The 26,382-nt window shown below is 33.4% G+C and overlaps 1 protein-coding gene across 2 annotated transcripts in view; it reads left to right on the top strand.

The window, feature by feature from the left end:
- Positions 1-26,382, top strand: part of LOC149538013 (chromatin remodeling protein EBS-like) — a 110,741-nt gene that overhangs the window by 70,296 nt on the left and 14,063 nt on the right. Inside the window, exons 1-4 of one of the 2 annotated variants that reach the window (XM_089799403.1) lie at positions 5,953-6,712; positions 6,793-7,135; positions 7,240-7,308; positions 11,658-11,793. In XM_089799403.1, coding sequence (XP_089655529.1) covers positions 6,613-6,712; positions 6,793-7,135; positions 7,240-7,308; positions 11,658-11,793 — 648 coding nt within the window. In that variant the 5' untranslated portion in view covers positions 5,953-6,612. Of the gene's footprint in view, positions 1-5,952; positions 6,713-6,792; positions 7,136-7,239; positions 7,309-11,657; positions 11,794-26,382 lie in introns of those variants that run through there. The other variant, XM_089799404.1, reaches the window with a different exon arrangement.

The following is a 26,382-nucleotide window of genomic DNA, read 5'->3' as shown; positions in this document are numbered from 1 at the left end:
TTTAGTAAATTCATTTTACTTTGGGTGCTCCATAATTATGATCTTAGTGTATGATTGTGACTAATATTCCTTTTACCCAAATTATAAAGCTGACTTTCATTTTTTTTTGGACTACTCCTCTACCATTTATCAACTCTTTCTCATTTATCAATTCTCATTTTTAACTAGTGCATATGTAGATGATGAAGATTATTTTTGCACTTTGAAATTGATCCTCTTAATGTTCAAAATTAAAAATTTCCCACAAATGTGAACCACTTTCTAAAAAGTTTTTATTTATGATTTCCCATGTGCTTTCAAATTTAATTGTCTTTTCAAGTATAAAATAACATTATCTCTAGTTGATTTGAATAATGAAAATCATCAATAATACAAAAAAACATCTAAGATAAATCTCGTTATTAAGGCAACCCCATTAATCTATTTGTCGTAAAGCATCACTCATTAGTTATTATTCATCTTTTCACAAATACTCGCATCAAGCATGTTTAAACCTTAGCTCTTGCATATTATATATATTGGCATTATATTCCATCTACATAAATTCACAAGGTTTAATTATTGTTGTCATAGTCATGGATTTATCATTAGCATTATTGTTGGATATGTATAGGTCATATGGTCATTTTCATAAATCAAAGTTTTCCTTTGTGCATCAATTTGATCTTTGTTCATTTATGTGCTTATCAAGTTCTAACAAGGTTGCAAAGCAACTAAGTTCCTACCACAAAGTGATAGCTTTGTTTATGTTTATTTATTGAATTTGAAAGTTAAAAATAATAGATGTTAGAAATATGACTTTGGTTCAAGAAAATGAAATCAGAATTTATGCAGTTTTAAAAATAAAGATTATATATTTGAAATTTGAATATATTAACAAATTTATTTATTCTAATTTAAAAAGATACTACACTAATCATATAGTAAAGATGCATGTTTAACAGTAATAATATATTAAAGAATATTTAAAATTAAGAAAATATCAATATATTTTTTAAAAAAGTAAAATTTATAATTTAAATAAATTTATTAATATTTAATATATACTTCTTGACTTTAATTATATTATGATTGAAAATCTCAAATATACATTGAGTAGGATAATAAATATAATAAAAAGTTGTTTTAAAATATTTTAACATTATTTTATTAAAAAATATTCTAGTTGCTTTTAAACAATTATAATAGTTAAACACATTTTACAATACGTTGTAAATTAGAAATATTTTTATAAATTACTAAAGTAGAGTATTTTGTATGTAACTTTATTAAAAAAAATAAAAAAATATTGTAAAAAATGATTTAAATTCTCAAATTGAATCACTAACAATTTTTTTAAAATCTAAATCAACATCAATCAAATTTCTTTACTTGTTTAATTGTGAATCAAATTAATTAATAAAGAAGAAAGAAATATATTTTATTTATTTGATTAAGAAGTTTTATTATTAGTAATTATTATCATCTATATAATAAAATTTGATCTTTATAATATATTTAAAATGAATATTTATAATCTCAAGAAAACACTAATAACTGTAAATAAAAATAAATAGAGAATTGAAATGAAAGATAATAATAACCCTTCTAAATTATAATATTATTTTTGATTATAATGTCGACTTAAACTATTATAAGAATAAAAACATATCAATATATTTGATAATAAAAATATCTATTAATAATTATATTAATTATTTTTAAATTTTTTTTTAATATCAAATATCCATCCAAAAAAATCGATTAATTTTATTCTTAATAAATATAAATATTTATTATTAAGATCAAGTTGAAGCTGACATCGTTTTGCCGGCTGCTGACAGTTGATTTGTGGAGCAATAATAACCACAAATGCTAATGACAAATAACCGTCACAAAACTAACAACAATCAACAATAATTCAAATCGTAGGATTTGTGGAACCCTTTGTAAGCTAAAGTTTGTGAAAGCTCATCTATAATTTCCATAATGAAGACGCATAAACTGCTTAAATATATATTTGTTGACTGATTAAAAGAGTACTCTTTTGATTTAGTCTTTTGCGATTACCACTGTTTCTTTTCATTTAGATTCTGTATTTATGACTCCAATAAAGGTTGAACCTTTTAATTTACATTTCCTATTAACAAGACAAGATATACGTGTTCAAGGAAAAAATAATATTTCTAATTTCCATTTAAATTGTAAATGAAAACATGACCAACAGTACGTAAAGAGGAAAATTAAACAACTTAATCTTTGTAACGGTAAAACGCACACATACCATGCATTTTTGCCATTCAATATGCACTTTTATATTCATTTTACTTTGGTTGTTCCACAATTATGGTCTTAGTGTATGATTGTGACTAATTTTCCTTTGACAAAATTATGAAGTTGACTTTTGACTTTTGTTTGGGATCGCTTCTCAATCATTTATCAACTCTTTTTCATTTATCAGTTTTCATTTTTAGTTAATGTAAATGACTAAAGATCATTTTTGCACTTTGAATTTGATCCTCTCAATGTTCAAAATTAAAATTTTCTCACAAATGTGAGCTAACCACATTCTAAAAAGTTTTTATTTATATTGTCTCATGTGCTTTCAAATTGATTGTTTATTCAAGTATAAAATAACATTATTTCTAGTTGATTTGAATAATGAAAATCATCAATACTACAAAAAAACATCTAAGATTCTCATCATTAGGACAACCCCATTGATCTATCTTGTCATAAAGCATCACTCATTAGTTATTATTCATCTTTTCACAAATACTTGCATGAAGCATGTTTAAACCCTAGTTCTTGCATAATAGGTTATTCTATCATATATATTGGCATTATATTCCACCTACATAAACTCACAAGCTTCACTTATTGTTGTTATAGTCATGTATTTATCATTAGCATTATTGTTGGACATGTATAGGTCATATGGTCATTTTCATAGATCAAAGTTAACTTCCGTGCATTAATTTGATCTTTGTTCATTTCTCTGCTTATCAAGTTCTAATTGCAAAGCAACTAAGTTCATAATAATAATAGATGTTAGAAATATGACTTTAGTTTAAGAAAATGAAATAAGAATTTATGTAGTTTTAAAAGAATGGATAATATATTTTGAAAGATAACAAGTTGAAATTTGAATATATTAAAAATTTGATTTATTTTAATTTAAAAAATACTACACTAATCATATAGTAAAGATACATGTTTAACAATAATAATATATTAAAGAATCTCTAAAATTAAAAAATATTGTAAATTTTATAATTTAAATAAATTCATCAATATTTAATTTATACTTCTTGACTTTAATTATATTATGATTTATAATCCCAAATATAAATTGAGTCACAATAATAAATATAATAAAAAGTTGTTTTAAAATACTTTAATATTTTTAGTTGCTTTTCAAACAATTATAATAGTTAAACATTTTATTTATTTTAAAAACAATTATAATAGTTAACTTAATATCGTGCACATTTCAATAGGTTGTAAATTAGAAATATTTTTATAAATTAGTAAAGTTAGAATATTTTGTATCTAATTTTATTAAAAACTAAAATATAGTATAATAAAATATGATTAAAACTCTCAAATTTAATCACTAACATTTTTTAATCTATCTAAATCAACATCAATCAAATTTCTTTACTTGTTTAATTGTGAATCAAATTAATTAATAAAGAAGAAAGAAATATATTTTATTTATTAGATTAGGATGTTTTATTATTAGTAATTATTATCATCTATATATTAATATTTGATCTTTATAATATATTTAAATTAATATTTATAATCTTGAAAAAATATTAATCATTGTAAATAAGAATAAAATAAAGAGTTGAAATGGAAGGTAATAATAATCCTTTTAAACTATAATATTATTTTTGATTAAAATGTCTACTTTAACAATTGTAAGAAGAAAATGATAGTAAAATATTTTTTAATAACTATATTAATTATTTTTAAAATATTATTTATATCGAATATACAATCAAAAGAATCGATTAATTTTGTTCTTAATAAATAAAATATTTATTATTAGGATCAAGTTGAAGCTCACATCGTTTTGGCCGCTGCTGACAGTTGATTTGTGGAGCAATAATAACCACAAATGCTAATTGCAAATAACCGTCACAAAACCAACAACAATCAACAATAATTCAAAGCGTAGGATTTGTTGAACCCTTTGTAAGCTAGGTTTGTGAAAACTCATCTATAATTTCCATAATAAAGACAGATAAAGTGCTTAAATATATACTTGTTGGCTGATTAAATGAGTAATCTTGTGATTTAGTCTTTTGCTATTACCACTGCTTGTTTTCAAAATAGACAGAGAACTGTTACCTTCTGCTGCTCATGACACAGCTATAGATTTTTTAATAAACCTTTCTTAATTTATTTTTCCTTCATATTTGGAGCAATCTCTGAGCTAAATTATAGAATATGATTGTCCTCTCCAATATACAATATAGTAAAACAGACTATGTTATTAAATCCAGATGCATTTCTTATAAGATAATATAAATAGTAAGAATTACGGATATAAATTGTTAGGTTGGAAGGTATTCCAAGCTGTCTTCATCATTTTATATGTTATAGTGGCTGCAACTGTATGGAAATATTATTTTGGTAAAATATTGAGGGGCAACGGACAGCCACGAGGAATTTTTGTCGCATATACATTCGAACATGATTATTTAGCCATGGTACAGATCCATCCTAAACATTTAGGAAAACAAAAAAAAATTATATTGTTTGTGAGAGAGTAATTACTCTAGTGGATAGCCCACAGGAAAATGCTTCTTGCTGGTGCTCCTCAACATTGTTGTTATCTTAGTTGAACAATCGCGCACCAAAGGTGGTGGAGGATATTGGAAATTCCTTCATTTTCTTTCTGTAATTTCGATAGTTGTTGCAGTCTTAAAGCTGTTTAAGTTTACATGTCCACTAACAGCAATGCCTTAGTACAAGATATACAGTCACAGGTTCCCTAACTTGAAATTGGAATCTAAAACATAGCATGGTGTGAATAGATTCGAAACAAGTGAAGGGATTTTCACAATTTTTAGCATTCAACCGAAGAAAATTGGTGATTTCTATAATCCTCTCAAAATATTCTTTTATTGTCTTTTGAATTGCATAATTGTTTTCAGTATTTCCCAATTTATTTACAACTTCTTTTTCAAAATTTCAAATTACATATCCTTTTGATCCATCAATTTTATTTTCTAATTATTTATTTCCATGGCAGATTATATGATATGATAAGATTTTGATGAAGAAAAACTGATAGGATAGTCATTTTACATCCTTTTCTCATCCTGACCAGAGTGTGGTCTGAAATGTTGATATTAAAAAATAAAACACAATCAAATTAAAAAACAAAAATATTAAAACTCAAAACTTGTAAAATCAGATTCAGAAAAGAAATGTTACCAGATTTATAAAATAATAGACTGCAAAAATTACACGTGAAATAAGACTTGTTTTAAATTATATTTTTATAAAATCTACATCTTTTATTACTTTTATAGATGTACATACTCTATTATAGTCACTGACATCCTGCTAGCTTTTTATGGAAAGCTTTACATTTGCTCCAGATTTCACCAGTTAAAAACTCTGTAGAACACGACCACCGACAACCAAGGAATTTTTAAACATTATTCAATCTTTGACGAGTCTAAATTTTCATTTTACTCCTAAAAATTTAGGGGAATCGTGTTATCCTTTATAATAACAAATTTATTTTATACTTAGTATTTCATTATAAAACTCACAGCTGGTTCACACTTAGTAGACCTGACATGCACAGAACGCTCATACATGTGTAGCGTAACTTTCATTATCAGATTTTGCCACGTGTCTATCGCAAGGCTGGATGGTGGGTCGTAATTTTCGGTGCGATAGTGGAGAATCAGGGCTTTATAAATATATTAAAGACGGTTTAATGTAAACATTGAGGAGATTTACCAATGGCAGATCGAGGGATTAAGAACGAAAAGAGCTTGACTTTAGAAATGGGAAGTGGAAACCAGCGATTGAAAACGATAACGAAGAAAATGTGGGCAAGTCGGGCCTTCTCTTACCTTTTATCGTAATCGCTCAGAAATCTTCTCGTCATGCTGCCAGTCACCCATCCATTCATTCGTTCGCTGTTCACCTCTATCTCTATCTCCGTTAATAGCCGTACTTAAGCAACGCAGTTTTCCTTACCCATCTTCACGTGCCGCGTTTCTCCGTCTGCTGCCGCTGAAAACAATCCTCGAACTCTCGTTTCGTCGGCGATAGATCGATCCGCGGAGGGTTTGTTCAATATGTTGCCGCCTAGGGTTTGATCGAGTTAAGAAGATGAAAATACAGGAACGATTCAAATTATTATCGAGTTTCGAAGTGGTGATCTAGCGGTAGTTTACGGTTGGAGTAGTCTGTTGGTTGCCTCGTTCCGGGCGGTCCGTAGAATAAATAAATACAAACGTCGCAGACAGATATTCGTAGTTAGCTCGGGTCTCAACGATGGAGGAGACGAACACGTAGTCATGTGTATCTTTGTTATGGGCAAGAGACGAATATAGTTTTCAGTTGGAACCCTAAAAGCTTCAGTTTTTTCACTGCGGGATGTCTAGTGTTCGATCCGGCGCCGGGATGAAGAAGTCCAAGCCAAGTAGAAAAGTTCTGGATTCGTACACGATCAAGGGCACCAACACCATCGTTAAAGGTAAGTAAATAATCAACATCTTTTTCTCGTTTGCTTCGAACACCAGATCTCGTGTATTGAGTTTCACCTTGGCTTTGAAGCTGAAGATTGTGTTATTATGCGGGCGCCAGAACCCGGGAAGCCGCCATACATTGCGAAGGTAGAAAAGATTGAATCAGATAACCGGAAACATGCCATCGTACGCGTGCGATGGTATTATCGCCCAGAGGAAGCGATCGGGGGGCGAAGGCAGTTTCACGGCTCGAAGGAGGTTTTTCTCTCGGATCATTTGGATGAGCAAAGCGCTGATACAATTGAGGGCAAATGTACTGTACATACCTTTAAAACCTACATCAAGCTTGATAGCGTGGGCGCCCAAGATTATTTCTGTCGATTCGAATACAAAGCGGCGACCGGAGGATTTACGCCGGATAGGGTGGCGGTGTAAGTTGCAGATGTTTCCTCCATGTATTTCACTTGAATTAGATCTTGACCCTTGTGCTCCATTCGTGATTGTCTTATGCGGAGCGGCTCTTCGTTTGGTGCAGATATTGTAAATGCGAATTGCCGTATAACCCGGATGTGTTGATGGCACAGTGCGAAGAATGCAAGGATTGGTCAGTTCCTTTTGTAAATACCATTTTTATCTGGCTATTTTTACTTTTTCTTTTACTTTTTCTTTTACTTTGATGAAGTCCTTCAAAGTCAAGAAATAGTGTCAAAGTGTCTGTCTGGATATGTTCCGTATTAGGAGTATTATACAGTTTTCGCATGCATTTACGATGTTCAATATGCTTAGAAAACCAATGGTCGCTGCGACATTTGTTTCACACTGTTACTGTGCGAACTTTTTTCGGTAAACTTACGTAATCACTTGTACGTCGAAAATCCTCGAGAATAGCACAAGTAGCCAAACAATGTCACGTTATTAGTGTGTTAATGGCAGAATCTCTTGTTTAGCTGGCAAGTTTCTCAAACATCTCGAGACAGCATATTTTCAAGTCTTTTAACATAGAATGTCTTCAAGTATGTTTGTTCATGAAGTGAAGTGAACAGTGGGGTAATCATTTAAGTGTAGGAACTTTTGTACAACTGATACTTATTATGTCATCTTCTCATATGCTGTTATACTTCAGTTTTATCGTATGCATGTGGCTTTGCGATAGCTGCTTTAGTTAGCTATTATTTTTTATGCTCGAAATTCTGAAGGCAGTTAGTGAAAATGGGTTAACGGATCGATTATAGCCCCGTTGTGTTTCCTTGTACAAATATTTTCGCTTCACAGTCTGCGTCATTTTGTTCCAAATAAGATAAAACATGTCGACTTTCAGCGATGTTATATATCAGTCTTGAGAAAATATGTCTTTGTGTTGTGCGGCCATTGGTAGTAATACAGTATTTCTCAAATTCAGTTTCGCCCATAAATCAAACCATTTTTTCTTTCTCAAGTAAACTTGCCTTTAAGGGAATCCATTTGAACAAGATCAACATCGAAATGGCAGTATATATAGCTAAGGTCTTGATATAAGAACTTGGGTATACCATGCTTACAGGTCAAAGCTCCATCAATTCTAAAATTCTTGACTGTCCCGACTGAATAATGGAGTCGTGTCCAACTGTGGCAGTAACTAGTGATTGCACGTAAGTATTTTCTGTTTGGATGGTGCCTCACCTATCTGTATTAGAATCACATATAAATTTTTCCTTTTATTATCCTTCAAACTTAAGGCTACTAGCCATATGCAATTAAATTAGTTAAATCAGCAACCAACCGATGCTATTGTGTGAACTTTGAAGTTAAAGTGAAATTAGTGTTACTAAACCTGTAAGTACGAGTTTTGTGTGAAGTTTCTTTTATTAAGCTACCTTATAAGCCTTTAGGGTCTACAACAATTTTTCTTAGTGTTGAAATTTACAGGTTATCAGATTCTCTTGGACACCATAGCTTGGGTGATCGTATAATACCTATTATTTAGTACAAAATGGAATGAACTTGAAGTTGGATAGATGTAAATTCTATTTTCTTATATGTAGATGCAGATGCTCGTAATATTTGCTTTGTATAAAGATTTAAAGGCGGGGGAGTTGTAATTATTGCACTTATGTAACACATATGAGTTATAGGTTGCTCATTTTCTCTTGTGATAATGATGTCACTCACATAAGTGTAATAATTATAACTCCCCCACCTTTCGATCTTTATACATATAAAGTGTATAAAGTGGTGTCATGAGGGCTGTGTTCAGAACCCTACAAAATGGAATGATGTTGAAGTTGGAGTTATAGTAAATTCTACTTTCTTATATGTAGATGCAGATCCTCCTAATCTCTGCTTTATATAAAGATTCAAAGGTGGGGGAGTTATAATTATTGCACTTATGTAACACACATGTGAGTTATATGTTGCTCATTTTCTCTTGTGACAATGATGTCACTCACATAAGTGTAATAATTATAACTACCCCCACCTTTGAATCTTTATACATATAAAGTGTATAAAGTGGTGTCATGAGATGCTCAAAACCCACAAGTTTGAAGGAATCTTCAATTGTTGTGATGAGGGCTATGTTCAAAACTCTCTAATTCTGGCCTCATTTGCTGAGGGTCATAGACTTCTGTTTTAACAAGCTTAAAACTTAAATATTTTACATTAGATTCCCTTGCATTCCATATTTTTTTTAGGACAGATTATCTAGGTCTATTGTAAGAGAAATTTTGAATATGTGCTTATGTATTTACTATTTAGTACTATTTTCCAAAAAGATAATTGCGAATCTTTTGATTGAATAAAAAACTCAACCATTTCAACCAAAATTTTATTTTTCCTCAATTACTATATTTTGTTAACCAGTGTATCTATTAGTAACCTCCTTCTATATGCTATGTGTATTCACTCGTTAAAATCTCCAAATTTTAGATAAATCAATTATCTTTTGAGATCCATAATTTTAACTTTTCCTCTCCTTTCGTATATTTTCTACAAATAGTTCTTTTTCTTTAAGGCTTTGGACATATGACCTGATTCCAACATCAATTCATCATCCTTTCAGTTCCCATTTGCCAAGTTAATTAAGATTGTTAGGTTTCTCCTTGCATCAGTTCCCATTTGCCAAGTTAATTAAGATTGTTAGGTTTCTCCTATGTGCAAGGTTCAGTAATTTTTTCATCAATAAAATGATTACCTTCTTTGCATTCCTCATGATTAGTTTGTCCCATTTGATTTTTCTAATACCATATAATGCTTATGCAAAATCATATTTAATCATTAACAACTTATAAAAAATAAAATATTAAAGATAAAATCAAACAAACAAATCTATCACGAATGTAAAGCTTTCAAGTTAAATTCCTCAAAAACACAACATTATAAGATTCATTACTTTTTCATAAAATTTAATCTTCATAGAAAACAAAGAAATAAAAACATAATTTCTTTCACAGTTTACAATTTTGAAACAAAAGTCACATCAAGTAAACTCAATTGGTTGGCTAAAAAGAACTTCCGACTGTTAACTTGTAAACCCAAGAGATTCTGAACACACTCTTTTCCTAAAGATTTACTGCTGTCTTCAAACACTATTCATGTTCAAGACATAAAACATTATTAATGTGTTTTTTTAATTAAAGATCATTGCCTTACTTATGCCTTTTTAAGGGCCATGTTGCCACTAAGTGCCGGTGCCTCACACCCCAATTCCTCACAGCAAATGGGAGGTTTATATTCATTTTTAAAGCACCTCTGCTGCTCAGAGGTCTGCTTAGCAGGCCACTTCTCTCTTCGAATGCAGCAAATCCTTCTGCTATTGCACACTGTGCAACCTACTACATATACACGGAAAGTGCTACATGCTATTACCAGCAGGGAACTGTTTCGCAATTAACCGTGCGACATGATTAAATGATTTGTTTCTGCAACTCCCGACGCGTACATAGCTCAGGATCCTACAACACCCAAAATTTTTAGAGGCCTTTGATACAATATCAGAAAATGAAACTGTGTTGATACTGCAGTGAAGGAGACCTTAAATAGATGCAGATAGAATCTATCATGTCATATATTTTAAGTATTGAAATGGAGCTTTTCACTTGTAGCTTTACAGCTGCACCATTGAAATTATGTCTCTCTTCAACTACAAACGTTAAATTTGATGCTTAATACTGGGGACATTTGGTCTTCTGTGAATTTAGTTTCTTTTACGATATTTAATATCCTTTTAAGTTGAAGTATGAGCTTCCACATAATACTCTTTATGCAAGTTTAATGATTAAATTTCTCTTGCACTTGATTGAAACTTTTAGTATGTTGTCATGAAATATGGGTTTTAATTCAGCGGGCCTTCATTTTTAGCACTGTAGATACTCTTTACCTTACGTTTGTCTTCATGGGTCTGCATAAAAGGAATTTCCTTAACAAAATTGAAAATGTAGTGAATAAATTGCAATAGTAATCCCTTAGGGATAGTGTTTGGCTGGTAGACATAAACACCTTCTCTTTTCTTTCAGGTCTGCATCTCTTTGATGCATACTTGTATGGATCTTGTAGGAGGATCCTTTAAGACTCAAGAGATTATCCCACTAAATTGTATCTCCTTGTTAAACACTGGGTTTCTCTCCATCTAATAGTTATGAGCCTGTCCAGTCAACCTAATTTGTATCAGGTTGTTCACACTGGGTTTCACTGAAACTGATAGTTGTATGAGTGTGTCCATTGAACTTAATAGCATCATTTGTTCAGTGCTGTATTTTACAGTTTTACTGCATCTAATAGTTATATGCGTGTGCTTTTCGAATATTCAAAAATTAGCTACTGCAGAAATTATTGGTATGTTTGGCATTTCTCATCTTTGAAAAAAACTTCTCCACTTTAGTGTCCGTAATGCCAAACTGTCCTTGCTAGAATTACTGAAAGCTCTTAATTTATTTCCTTCTTTGAATCTGTTTTGTGACTTTGCCTGTGTACTTGCAGGTTCCATCCTCCATGTATGAATCTAACCGCAGAGCAAGTTAAAAAGATGGATCATTTCTTTTGCTCAGATTGTGCAGAGGATGGTGAGAAGAAGCCAGTTAATTCTGTGAAAGATTTACACCGTATCGAGCAAAAGGTGATATCCCTTCTGTGTACTCCTGACTTCAACTTATTATGTAGCGTAACAAGTTTTCCTTAAATGATTAGTTTTGTCAAACTTCATTCTTCTTTTGATTGGATGACACTACACTTAGTAGTTAGCATGCTGGTTTAGCAATGCCAGTAGGTTTTGGATGAAGTTTTGCAATAGTCTTTAGACTAAAGGGCTGGATATTTAGAGATTTCGTCTTCTAATTAGGGAGAAAGTGTGTTGTGCTGTTGATGAATGAATCGAGTCAAGAATCTAGAGAACCTTTGTTGTGTTGAAGAATTTTATTGGAAAGTAAATTTAAGGAACTAAAAGTTCTTTAGATGAAGAGTTGGTTGTAAGGTTACATACCAATGGTTATATGTTATGTGGATAGTGAATGGAATGTTGAGAAAGTAGCATTTAATTTTAAGTGGCTCAGCCTTCACCTTGGCTGATATGCGATTTTTGGTAGAAATATGGGAAAGAAGAAAATAAGAATAGATCAAACAAATGTTGATATTGTTATAAAAAAGTGGACAAACTTAACAATACACACTTGTGTGACAATGAGGATGATTAGAATATTGTTTATATTATTGGAAGTTTTACTCATTCTGTAAAATCTCAAAATAGTAAAAAGTTATAAAAGTATAAAATATCTATATTTACGTTCATACATTTTAAAAATATATAGTTGAGCTTAAAACCATATGTTGTTTTATTATATAAGGAGAACTTTGAAATTCTTTTTGAGTATAAATTAGTGTTCAACGCGGATACATCCCCTTCTCCTAGTCTCCAAAATAAAAAATAAAAAATAAAAAATAAAAAGATCCTCGTTTCAATTGCTGAATTAATATGGTCATCTCCCTACCAAACTACATTTGGTACACCAATGTTGCCGAGATGGTGGGACCATTGCAAGATGTCATGGGGACTCCCGAGAGTCTCCCATAGCCTCTTGGGAACTTAGTCCCTAAGCAAAAAATGGCTATTTTTTTGTGAAAATGACACCCTTGTGTTCAAGTCAGTCTCATTATATTGATTAAAATATATACATGAAATATAATAGTATAATTCATTGGAATATGTGTTTTTTTGTTCTTATACTTTAAGCTATATTTTATGTATAGATTGGTAGTGTTAAGAAGTAAATTCCACACACCACTGGGAGGGGGGGGGGGGGGGGGGACGCGGGGGGCAGGGGGGCGAGGGTGAGTCAGTTGTCAACAAATACAATTAAATCCAATCTTACAAAACTGATCACCAACAATTAGAAGAATGATGCACAACAATAAGAAAGCATACACCATAACAGAATGATTTTGTTGACTAGGGAAACCCTTGATCAGAGGTAAAACTCTAATGGTGATGGTACCCACAAGATAGTGTACTAACATATAAAACCCTAATGGTGATGGTACACACAAGATAGTGTACTAACATATAAATTCCTTGTGAAAGGATGTGACCTTGTTAGGAGTCAAATGCAGTTCATTTAATACATCAGTTCTTGTTAGGAGACCTTGAACTCTTGTTAGAAGGTTCTAACCCTGTTAAAGGTTGATAAGAACAAATAAACCCACTTTCCAAATGCTTTGACAAAAGTGAAAGATAGATGTATCAGGATAACATATCCAATGAGCATGAACTAACTAATCTACAACTTACTTGCTAAAACAGTTGCTTTGAAGTACACTAATCATCCAAATTGCTTATCTTCTCTGCTCCAATAATCCAACATCAAGCCTTGCATTATATGTATTAGGACAGACAATTCACACACATTAAACAAGGAAAAAATCTTCCCTTTATACCCTTTACAAATAATTAATAAGGTAGACCTGTTAGAGCTTCTACAATATACAATTAATTACATAAGACCATGCTAAGGCATACACACCTTCATAAGCATCTACATACTCATTACATTAAGTGTCCCACACGTTGCAATAACAATGTAACATTTGCCAATGATAATTCACATGCTACAATAATATAGTGGACTGCGAGTAAAAGGTATTGCATGTTACACACCAACAACCTTTCTAGAACAATCCAAATGACTCTCAAATCAGAGCATATGCACACAAACAAGTCTTCTACCATATTCCATGCTCGCTAGCATTAAGTCCTACTTGCCATTAATAAATAGGAAAAACACTTCAACTGCCTTTGTCATAGTTTCTATAAGGGGCTATTGTTCACAAGATGAAACTCTAAGGTTATGGGCCTGTGAGGCAAAGCTGGGTGCACACAGGTGTGGAGTGGGCGAGGCATGGTGCCGAGTTGAGGAGTATGATGGGGCTATGTTGTGTGTTGGGCACACATAGTTGTGGCATAGGGTCTTGTCCAGGACATGATCTGAGGAATATCCAATGGGGCTGTGCTACGAGATGTTCCCTCTAGCATAGTTGTGGTGTAGGTACGGTGTGGAATTGAGCCGAGGTGTAACTTGGGGCTATGCTATGTGATGTTCCCACTAGCATAGTTGTGGTGTAGGCGAGGCGTGGAGCCGAGATGAGGTGTAACAATGGAGGGTAAGTGTTACTGTGCATCAAGGGTGGCTTAGATAGCCGACCTTCCTCAAGAGGGACAAAGAAGAGTAGTCCTTCCCTCTAGTCTTTAGATGAGATAGAGCTAACGCATAGTCATAGGAGCGAAAAAGAGTAGCTCCGCCTTATCATGATGTGGTGAGGTTTGGCGACAAGACAAGGATCCCTAACTTAGTGAAGTGGAGTAGCTGAGCCAATGTCAAGGATGACTCAAAGGGAGTTGTCTAATGTTTGAAAGCTGGGGAAGCGGAGTGCCTAGTCGTGCGGTAGGAGGCAAATGGTTTGTATGAATAAGACCATTGGGGGCTTATGGTAAGTTGTGTGGGCAATGTGTTATGGAGCCAGTTATCCATGCAGAACGGTATCAAAAGGGTGTGGCACTAGGTGCACATCCAAGTTACTTGGTTAATTGGATTTGCATTGGGATTGGATCTCAAAGGCCGTGATGGTCTAGCATGGCGATCGGGATATGGTATTCTAGGGTAGTGCTCATGGTGAGTCAAGTCATGAGGCAGATCTGTGTCAAGTATCCAAAGAGGTAGTTGTTGGTCATGGTTCGAAGAGGCAGGTCATGATGGATGGCTAGAAGTGATGGCTTGTGGTGCATGACTGAAATGGGTGAAGTAATTCATAGGTTAAGCTATGGTGGTGTAGTCGAGTTGGAAATGGAGTACAACGTCCAATGGATTGGGTGGATCATGGAGCAAGGGTTTGGAACTCAAGTAGTTCTTGTATTACAAAGGAGTCCGTGGGTTGAGTAAGATTGCATGGATATATGAAGGGTTGGTTTGAGTGCATTGGATGCATGAGAAGAAGGTGTTTACCAACGAGGGCATGTAGACATAGACATGGTGTCGAGGCAGTTGGGGCTCAGTGTTTGGATTCAGAGTTTGGCTAAAGCAGTCTATAGTTCTGTGGGGAACAAGGTTCAGCTTCAAGGTTCATGGTGAGCTAGGGGGGACCAACAAGAGATGGAATGTCGTGGAGATAGAGGCGTGTTAAGGTAATATGCAAGTTTGGACTGGAGGACTCTAAGATGTTTCGAGGTGCTTTGGTAGTGTCGAGTATGCTTAGGCAACATGCTTAGTGAGCAAGGGAGGACTCAGTGGTCTAAGTCACTTAGGGTGGATTGTAGTGTTTAGTAAGGGAGTTATGGTGATTCTCGATGCAGTACTAGGCTTTGGTAGTTGGTAGAGTTGAATAAGGGGAGTTGTGGTAGTCGTAGGCATCCATGGAGTGGCACTATGGAGATCGAGGGTGATCAAGAGACTTGAGGAGTTGAGATCACATATGGCCGGTATTGAAGTAAGGTTGTCTTATAGGGGATGCCGAGGCGAAGATATCAAAGGGGCTAAGAAGGGGTTCAACTAGAGGTTGAACAGGGGTAAAGCTTGGAGCTCGAGGATGTGTGTGTAGAGCAACAGAGGATTAGAACTAAGGTGGTTCGACATGCGCTTCTATTCCGCAGGAGTGTATGTTTAGGCAGTTAGGTGTGTGGGCACTTGATGAAATTTGGAGGTAAGTCAGTTTGGGTGAACGAAAATGACTGGACCATATGAGGAGTCAGAAGTAAGGATTGCTAGTGCCGCGCGTGGTTGGAGATTCTAAGGGAGAAGGCTTAACCTGGGCATGAGCTAAATCCAACCCCGTGACATTTTCCTACACACTGGTCTTCTACTATTCTTTACAAGACAAACAAAAACTCATCTAGAATATCACTTAAAGTATAGTGAACGTAGACATGATGTCTACACTCATTCTTCTAAACAAATGTAAGCTCGTATATCCAAATTTGTCAACCACTGTCTACGCTGAAATGGTAAATAGCCTGCACTGAGTTTTTCATGAACCCAAAGAATACGTGTTGACATCAATGACAAAACTTGCCAATAATCTAACAGTTCTGTAACTCTCCCAAGCGCCAACAACATCCTCTATTCCTAATAGCTAATTCGCAAGGTTCAAATTCGAATTTGAGTTCATTGATCATAAAATTTGGATAAAATTTGAGAAAATATTGGACGTTAGATTTAACTTGTATATATTTATATATTTTTAAATATAATAAATATATCCACATAATTGTCAAAATAGTTTGACATTGCTAATTAATTAAACTATATAACTCAATATTACTTTGAAATTAAATATTATTATTAAAATAACAACTCTATATTAAATATCATAAAATTTGGATGAAGTTTGGAAAGGGTGAAAATTTGCTGAAATTCGAACTTCATGAATGGAATTCAGTGTATGCATGTTTGAGAGTGGTTTCAAATTTCTAGGTGTTGCATGTAGATCTTAAGTTTAATAAGATTCTGTACACATAGCCTTCTTCAATTGCTCAAATGCTACACTAGCAGATTCATTCCAATGAAAAGAATCCTTCTTCAATATAGTGGTAAGGGGTGCTGCTATACGACCATAATTCTTCATAAATATTCTATAGTACCCTGTCAATCCCAAGAAACCCCTCAGCTTCTTAATGGTTTTTGGAATAGGCCATTCCATGATAGCCTTAATTTTGTTTAGGGTCCACCTTTACTCCTTCATGTGAAACTATGTGTCCCAAATACTCCACCTCCTTAAGACCAAAAGCACACTTGGATGGCTTAGCATAAAGTTGATGATCTCCAAGTAATTGCAATGCTTGATCTAAATGCTGCGAATGTTCTTCCCAAGTCTTGCTATAAATTAATATATCATCAAAAAACACTAACACAAACATTCTCAAGAACTTCTTATAAATGGAATTCATCAAACTTTGGAATGTAGATGGTGCATTGGTAAGACTGAATGGCATCACCAAAAATTCATAATGACCCTCATGAGTTCGAAATGATGTCTTGCAAATATCTTCCTCCTTAATCTGAATTTGGTGATAACCCGATCTAAGATCTGACTTGGTAAAATACATAGCTCTATTTAATTCATCTAGAAGATCATCAATGACTAGAATAGGAAACTTATCTTTAATGGTGTACTTGTTGAGCACTCTATAATCTAGACACATGCGCCAAGTTTCATCCTTCTTACGCACCGTCACAACAAGTGAGGAGTAAGCACTTTGGCTATGCTTGATAATTCCTGCCTCTAGCATTTCCTCAACAATTTTTTTTATCTCACTTTTTTGTATTTGTGGGTACCTATAAGGCTTGATGTTTGGTGGCTGGCTCCCTCAAACTAGTTGTATGGCATGGTCATGATCCCTCTTAGGAGGAAGTCCTTTAGGCATATCTCCAAGAATCATTGTATTCAAAAACCCAATACAAGTTATACTCCAATTTGACAGGATGTGAAAGATATGAAGATCTCAATAAATTGTGTAGAAATAGTAATTCTGCAATAATTTTCTCAAATTTGCTCCAATTACTTTGAATTTTGGATTGTAGCTTCTTTAATATGGTCATCAAAAACCGTTTAAAAATCTTTGAAAAATTTGCTAAAATCTGAAAGTCATGCTCTTCCCAAAATCGCCCTAATGTTGAGAAAAAATCTTGCCTCTATGGTGCCAAGATCATGCTTTGATACCACTTGTAATGAAATAACTTGCACAATAGAAGAAATAATATGAAATCTTATATAAATACTTGATAATAACAGAGAGTAATAGGCCACTTCGAGGGGGCAACCTCCAAATATCTCCAATGAGAACACACTTCACAATATGATTCTGAAATAAGACTCACAACCTCCTATATATACCTAATTATGCTTAGGTTGAATAGACACTACATAACACCTAGGCCGACCTACCTAACTAAATAATAATATAATAATGATAACATGACTTAATTAAGGATTAAGATAGCCACAAGTTGACTATTCATAACCCTATATACACCAATATTAAGGGTGTAGCACAATTCAAGATCAAGGGACAAGATTTCTCCAACAATGCCTAATCCAACTAAAAGCTACAAGCATTAAATGCTTGTCCAGTTGCATAAAAACACAACCTTGCGGGCCAAAGAGAAAATTGCAATGCCTTGATTGACCAATCTTAAAATAGGTTATGTAGAAGCCTTCTGTAAACTCTACATGTACATTTGGCATGATGTAATTGGATGTTTTTGGAGACGTGCAAACTTGAATTTTCTGATTGATTAGAAATGGATAGGCACCACATCAGAATTCTTATCTTGCAATCTTTGTTTTAATTCAATTCCTCCACCTTCAAAATTTTGAAATCTTCTCATTGGCATGACCTTGAACTTTCTTGTATTCTAGAGTCTTTGAGAGAAGTTCAATTTGAGATGCGAGAAAAATAGGTTTGAGGTTTTTGATTTGAAGGCTCAAGCAATTTCAAGGTGAAGGTGTAAATACAGTTGTCAAAATGAGCAAGAAAAAGCATAAGAAACAATTAGGTAACGCTCAAGTTTTTTAAAAGTAAAACCAAATGTGGGCTCCACACTAATAATGTGCATTTTGATCAAAATCGACGGCATAGGAATTAGAGTTTACATTCAAAATGATTTGCATAAAGAGGTTTCAAGTTTGAAAATTTGAATCCACACAAGGTTAGCATTGAGGACAATGCTTCTTTCAAGAGAGGGGGCATGCTAAGCCCTTAATATTGGTGTATATAGGGTTATGAATAGTCAACTTGTGGCTATCTTAATCCTTAATTAAGTCATGTTATCATTATTATATTATTATTTAGGTAGGTAGGTCGGCCTAGGTGTTATGTAGGGTTGTGTCTATTCAACCTAAGCATAATTAGGTATATATAGGAGGTTGTGAGTCTTATTTCAGGATCATATTGTGAAGTGTGTTCTCATTGGAGATATTTAGAGGTTGTCCCCTCGAAGTGGCCTATTACTCTTAGTTATTATTAAGTATTTATATAATATTTCGTATTATTTCTTCTATTGTGCAAGTTATTTTATTACAAATTGATCTTGACTCTTTATTCTAATTGATCAACTATAGTGGGTGAAGGCCTTCTTATTCGCAACTCACTAGATAGCATTCCTAATATCAAATAATGTTTTAAAGGCCAACTTCGCCATGTATCTTTATGTTTTGATATGGTTGACATAATGAGCAACAAATTCATAGAACAATGATAAAAAAGGCTGACTCGTGGCCCTTGAAGTGTGTAATACTCGCTCAATAATAATTATTTACTTCAATAATAATACTAATATAATTTAAAATAGTCAAGTCCAACTAAATATTAAGGAACAATGCACTTGCAAAAGTAGGGGTCGTGTTCAATCCTTATAAACATAAAAACCTCAGTTATAACAAAATCGGAAAGGAGCTGATTGGAAACAAACTGAACATAGTCAACCCATTTGAGTTGGAATTAAAGTAAATGATAAATGTTTCCCTAAGGCTGACTCCCAAGAGATGTAATTAACTTGATGTACAAAGGGGTGTGATTGTAGAAGGGATGCAATTGAAGGTATTTGTGGAAAGAGACATGTCTTCTTTGTCCAAAAGGATAAAGATACAAATATCTTAGAATAACCCCAAGACAATCAATAAACAAGACAAGAAAGGATACAAAAAATAGGAAGAACAACAAAAGACAATATATATTTATAAGAAGATTGATTCTCCAGCAGAATAAACCTTACAACAAAGATAATCCATGATCCAAGGAAGTAATGAAAAGCGGAGACATCAATTTGAGGAAGACATTGGATCAAAACTTAAAAAAATTGCGACTTTGTTATCACATCTATTAAGTTAAATAGATGATAGTACATTGAATGAAGCAACAAAATACCATAACACATTCAGCAACAATCCATAAGACGTCGTGGTATGACCAAATAATCATACTCTTGATGCGTATCTGAATAGATATGAAATGGTAGTATATGCTTGCAAATTTTATCTTTGATATAGCTATATATTTAGAAGTTACATAAGCAATGTAAAAATATTTATTTATATCAATATAATTAACATTATCATACACCTGCAATAATCAACCATATTAAGGGAAAAGGGGAAGTGTAAGGAGGGGAAATGGTGAGGCCTCACTAGGTACACCACCTCATGAGACCAGTTAAGGATTACACGAGGACAATGTGGGCTAATATTTTTTTTCTTGGGCCTAGGGTTGCATTAAGGGCAGCCAATTGCAGTTTTCCCTCGGAGCCTATATGGATTAGTGTTGGTGTGAGTTTGACTTATTTTTTCCTTCAATTGTGGATAGTCACTCAGTAAACTAATATGATTAGCTGGTAATCACTTAGAGGACTTATGCTGTTGTTCAATATATATCAACGCTTGCACTTATAAAAATCTGGCTTCAACATGTGCAATGAAAATATAGTTTTGATTTACCAACTTTACACTTCAATGTAAAATTGCTTACTTTAACTACTACTCCTCCCAACTATGAATGCAAGGAATAATGGATGGACTTGGACTCTACTAGATGCAACCTAGTTATCGACTCTAACCACCTACTGCAAGCTTCTAAGGAATATTCAAATGGTTTTCAAATCGATATCTACCCTTCAATCTCCTCAAATGGATGCAAAGTAAAGATTGAATATCAGTTGAAGTTATGTGCTTTCTCTCATTTGCTAACCACACAAGGCACACTTATAATCAACAAGACACTAGTGGCTTGGATTTGTGTAGTCAATAAGTAAACATCCACAATTACTTTCATTCAACTAAACTACTTCAACTTGAAATTGTTAAGGAATGGGAATCACATGTAAAGTAAATATATGCTTTAATTTACTTGCTCAATAGATAGGATAAGATGATCCTTGTAGATTCAGACTTGACTTTATTCTTATATTAATCTCTGTTACTGACTGACAGTTACAAATCAGAATGCAAATGGTTATCTTCAGATATGCCAGTCGAACTGTACAATATTGAATTGCCAATCACTGATGTAACACAAAGCAGGAGATTGCTTATTGCAGATACTAAGTATGTCGTATATTGATATTTTTTCTGCAGTATGTTTATCGAGTTATATACGAGATAAAATGTCATGGCCACGTAGGGTCATGACTCTATGTGGTCATGACTATTCGATAACATAATCACATTGTTTTAATGTAGTACCCAATATTACTAATGGCTCCAATGGAATAGAGCCTGATTGTGTCATATATCAACCACAATGATATTTATACATTATGTGCATTATACACTATGCAGAGGATCGTAAATCATTTACTCTGTCTGATATGTAATAATCAGCATGTATGCATGTGTGTATGTATTTGTGTGTGTCTATATATATATATATATATATATATATATATATATATATATATTTATAAATTTGTTCATTTCAACCATATATATATGTGTGTACATGTTTATTATTATCTATAACAATTTGATTTACAATATGTTTTCAATCTGAATGAAGCTATATTCTTAACACTCCCTCTGAGTGAGGTGTTGGCTAAAAAATTTGGAAGTTACTAGAACTACAACTTACAAAATGGGAACTTTAGGCAATGGAGTATTGAGATAAGTCTCTCCTCTCAGCAGTAGGGGAGGCTCCCTTCTTACTGTAGGTGGCTACAACAGAAACCTAAAACTGGAATTGACAAATGGGTGGTTCTCTGAATCAATTCCTCTTTTTTCAGGAATGATTTTGCTCTAACAACTATTTGTGAATTAACAAAAGGTATCTACTGCTATGATAATATTGGTGGCTTAGAAATTGTCGTAAGAACAACTTTAAGACAGCAGTTACAACTTAACTTATACGATTGAGAATAAGAGCCCACACGCTCTTACAATCAATCATCTTTGAATAAAAGGATGAAAAGGTAATAAGGCACACATGCTCTTATCAACTATTCAATTAAAAAAGATATACTGTGAATTAAAACACAAAGTCTTTAACTGTTCTTACTTGCAGCCACTATTAAACTAAAGTAATCTTGTTTCCTAAAGCTCAAAGTCTTCAAGAACAATGCCAAATGCTCAAATGCGTCACACAAAGAGAGAAGTAAAAAAGACAAATTAATCAATGCAACATAAGAAACAAAGATTGATTCCAAGCCTCAAAACCCAAAGTTCAGGAATATGAGATACCAACATTCATTTTTGTATTGAAATAAAAAGTATCCACACTAGTTTATGGATCGTAATTAATTTAATGTTTGAGAGGCATGCAACTTGTTCAAGATATCAACATTCTCTTTTTGTATTGAAATAACAAGTCTACAGGGTGTTTCAGAACTTCATAGATGAAAGTGTGATTGAACTTGAGGAATGGCATTGAAAGGTCAAAAAGAAGATTCACTAGGTGCAACACTTTCCACATAATTTTGATCCCTTGAAGATTCAAATCCTTGAGCTCCAACCCTCCAATGATTTTTGGGAGAGTTACACACAATGCAAGCCTTAATATGCCCTCGTTTATTCTCCATCAAACAACGAGGAGTTCCTTATTACTTTGTGAGGTGGTCAACATTAGAGTCTAGAAAGAGTCTGTAAGAAGCGAAAAATGCAAGTGTCCTTGTCACTATAACACCTTATTAACCTTCCCAATATCCCACTGTGACACGTCTTTAAAGCATGGTTGAGGGCAACTAAAATACCTAAAATATAACAACCAATATCACATCCAACCTTGATTTTCTGATTGAAGCAAAGTAACTTGAAATAAAGCATTACACTTCTAATCTTCCATTCATTTGAACAAAGTTGTATGCCTCCATTACAAGCGTATAGACATGTCATCAACAAATTGGACTTAAGGACGCTTGATAGAAAGTTTTTTGCTTTTAAGTAGAAGTCCCCGAGAAGCATTCCTAAGTGAAAAAGAGTTTCTTTGGCAACAATAATGTATAAATTTAGGGTGAATTTATCTCTCGCTTTCGCAAAAAAAAACCAAGAGTAGAGGCCAAAAATTTGTATGAAACTTCAAGTGTTTAGGCCTCTAGTTTGGTCACATTTTTGTTTTTTTTTTAGCACAAGGCAATCCCTAAACACGAACTCCTTATAAACCTCTAGCTAATCCTTTTCCAAAAAGTTTCTATTAGCCTTGTCGAAGTGGAGGGCAATCATACAAATCCTAGAAATTTTTCCAAGGGCAAACCATCAATACCAAATCAAAATGAATTGCCCCCTGAAACTAAAAGAATTGCCTCTACTTCAAACACCTTCCTTGGCTTATATTTATAGCCAATCCTTTAGAAAGGAAAGTCTATATTGATTCATCTTGGTCTGAAAAATAAAACTCACCCAATCTCAATAACCTACAATCTCTCTTTATGTATGATGAATAATTAAAAAAAGTTCTTTTTACCAAGTTAGACTGTTGTTCCACTTAAAGTAATGAGACTCGGACCAAGCGCGGACTCGAGAAGAGTAACTCGACTTGTGACCCACCTCAGACTCGCATATGACTCGACAAAGTGACAAAACCCTTGAAATTTAGAGATTTTTTAGGATTTAAAGAAATTCCATGCACCTAGTATTGAATAAAGCTTAAAGACACAACAACATCATGAAATAGAAGGTAATTTGATCACATACATAACATACATCGATTATATAATTACAAAGGTAAACTTTAGGTGTATTAAGATTTTTTTTTAAAAAAGAAGTAAAAATCAGACGAGTTAGATGAGTCAAGTGAGTCAGCCAACCGAGTTAGCTGAGTCAGTCGGGTCAAGCGAGTCAGCTGAATTGACCTGTCGAGTCAGGGTCACGGGTCATTTTGACCCAGCTGAGGTAACTTGACTCGTTGACTTGGACAACTCGCTTGACTTGTGGCAAGTCTTGTTACTCTGGTTCCACTTGATTAATTCTGTCTCAATAGATGCTTTATATTAAGCACTTGATTTACTAAGAAAGAAACTCATAATTTTTAATTTTTTGTAAGTCTAGACCCTTGAGCCAGATGACTAATTCAATCTCAACAAATGCTTTAGATTAACCCTTGATCTACTTAGAAAGGATCCTCATTGTAATTTTGGATATCATTTTCCCCTTTGATTTAAAGTCCTTGGACTAGTCTAATTTTTCTCATCCTCTATAATTTTGACTTTGCCAAATATTATAATAAACCTTTGTGATGACCTATACAAGATTTCTAAGAAAACACCCAACACTTGTAAGGTGTGAGACAATGATCTAATATAACCCTTTAACGTTTTCTCAAGGCTTAGAAGGACAAGAGCCAGTTCAAAATCCATCTCAAAAGGGGTGTTGGTCAAACATTGTGGATGATTTTTTTCACTAGATTATCATTTTTAAGAGCGGAAACCAATAAATGCTACTATTTAACATAAATCTATCAAGTTTCACAATTTCTATTTCTTGATTTTTTCGTCACATCATGTGAATCCAATTTTTTTAACTAGAAATTTCATCTTTCCACAGAGCATTAATAATTTTTAATGCCCTCTTCATTTCACACCCAAAGAAAACCTCATTATCTTTCTAGTTGAATTTGGAATCCTGAACATTATCTCACTAACTCTTAATGGTGGATTTAGGCCAATGTTTAGGATGAGAGATTAAAACTAGGTGATAATCTTATCATCTTTACCTTTCTTTTCTTGCTTTTGAATATTTTATCACTATAAGTAATGTGAAACTTCCTTTTCTTCAATTGCTTGGTATTTTGAGGGGCATAGAATACTATATGTTATCCTCCAACAAAAGGCAAAGAACTAAGCCCAAAATTGTTAAATAGTAATAGACATTCATTTTTCTAACCCTTTGAACTTAGCTTTTTAAAAATTTCTTATGAGCCTTGTTGATGCGAGTTTTATGCCACTACAACATATAGAATTGACTACTTACTATTTCAAATGAAGTGCCGAGTCCTCAATTTTTTCTAGAACAAGGACGCTGATATGATAAACAAAGTATATAGATTGTATGATCAAATGATGTGATATGTGTGTATCTGAAAGGGACATACTCTATTCATTCAATGGGTAGCAACTACTTCAACTATATTGAACCAAACAAATTGCAAAGGAAAAGTTGTTTAGAAAGCTATTCCTCTTCTAGAATGCAAGTGATTGTAAATGTCTTTGTGACTACTAGACTTAGTTTAGCCATTGACATCAGCCAAGCTAGTGTGATATCCTAACGTAAATGTAAGATGTTCAAACTTTTACCATTTTGTTAACACCATCCATTGATGCATGTCAATGTGCAAGCTGTTGGATGAGTGGAGAGATTGCTGCTATGGTGACATTAATGTTTTGTCATCGATGTCAACATATTCTTTTGATGTTAAAGACAATTCATATCTTTGGTACATTGTTGGTTTGGGTATCACATTGAAGATTTATAGGTGCTATTCTTGTCAAAGTTTTTGAGATGTTTGTAGTTGATGCCTATCAACTTATAGAGGTTTGGATGGTTGTTTGGATAAGTTTTGGTTAAGTTTTTGGCTACTAGTGCTATAATGTTCCTAAGTGTAGAGGATATGTATATGGTTCTGTATGGACTAGTTTTGATGATTTAGAGTTTACAATTTTGGAATTATTCTTGTATCTATCTTTGTGTTTGCTGTTGCTATTCATGATTCTGAGTACTTCAAGCTATCTTTTGATTTGTTTGAGTTTGAAGATTTCAATTTTCTTGTGTTCGGTATTGAAGATTAGTTTGATTTTCATGATACAAATGTTGCAAAGGTTTTTGATATCATTCATGTTGCTTATTGGTGTTCTTGGATTGTGTGATGACTATGTTGGCGGTCTGCATTGATTGAGGAGGATCAAAATGTCTTGATTGCTAGTATGTGGTTTTTTCTTGATTTATGTCTTGATTGCTCTTAATGTGCTTTGATGTTTGGTATTGCTTTGGCAATGGTGTAGCATGTTCATGATTGAAGATTTGGGGCCTCGGCACATGGAAACTAGGAGATCTTGGCTACAACCCACTACAAACTCTTGAATTCTTTTTTTAAACAACCACTAGTCCTCAATGTGGACTACTCAATACTTAATATAGACCCTTGGCAAGTTCTAACTTTCTAACACATGATTTGTGTGACAAGATCCTAGGATTGATTCCTAGACCTAAACCCACATAGACTAGGGTTTCAATTTTGACATGAGGTGAA

The sequence above is a fragment of the Cupressus sempervirens genome, chromosome 9 (genome assembly GCF_028749045.1).
Source record: "Cupressus sempervirens isolate cs-2001-9-10 chromosome 9, ASM2874904v1, whole genome shotgun sequence".
NCBI lineage: Eukaryota > Viridiplantae > Streptophyta > Pinopsida > Cupressales > Cupressaceae > Cupressus > Cupressus sempervirens.
The sequence above is the reverse complement of the archived record's forward strand: the minus strand, read 5'-3'. Positions and strand labels throughout refer to the sequence as shown.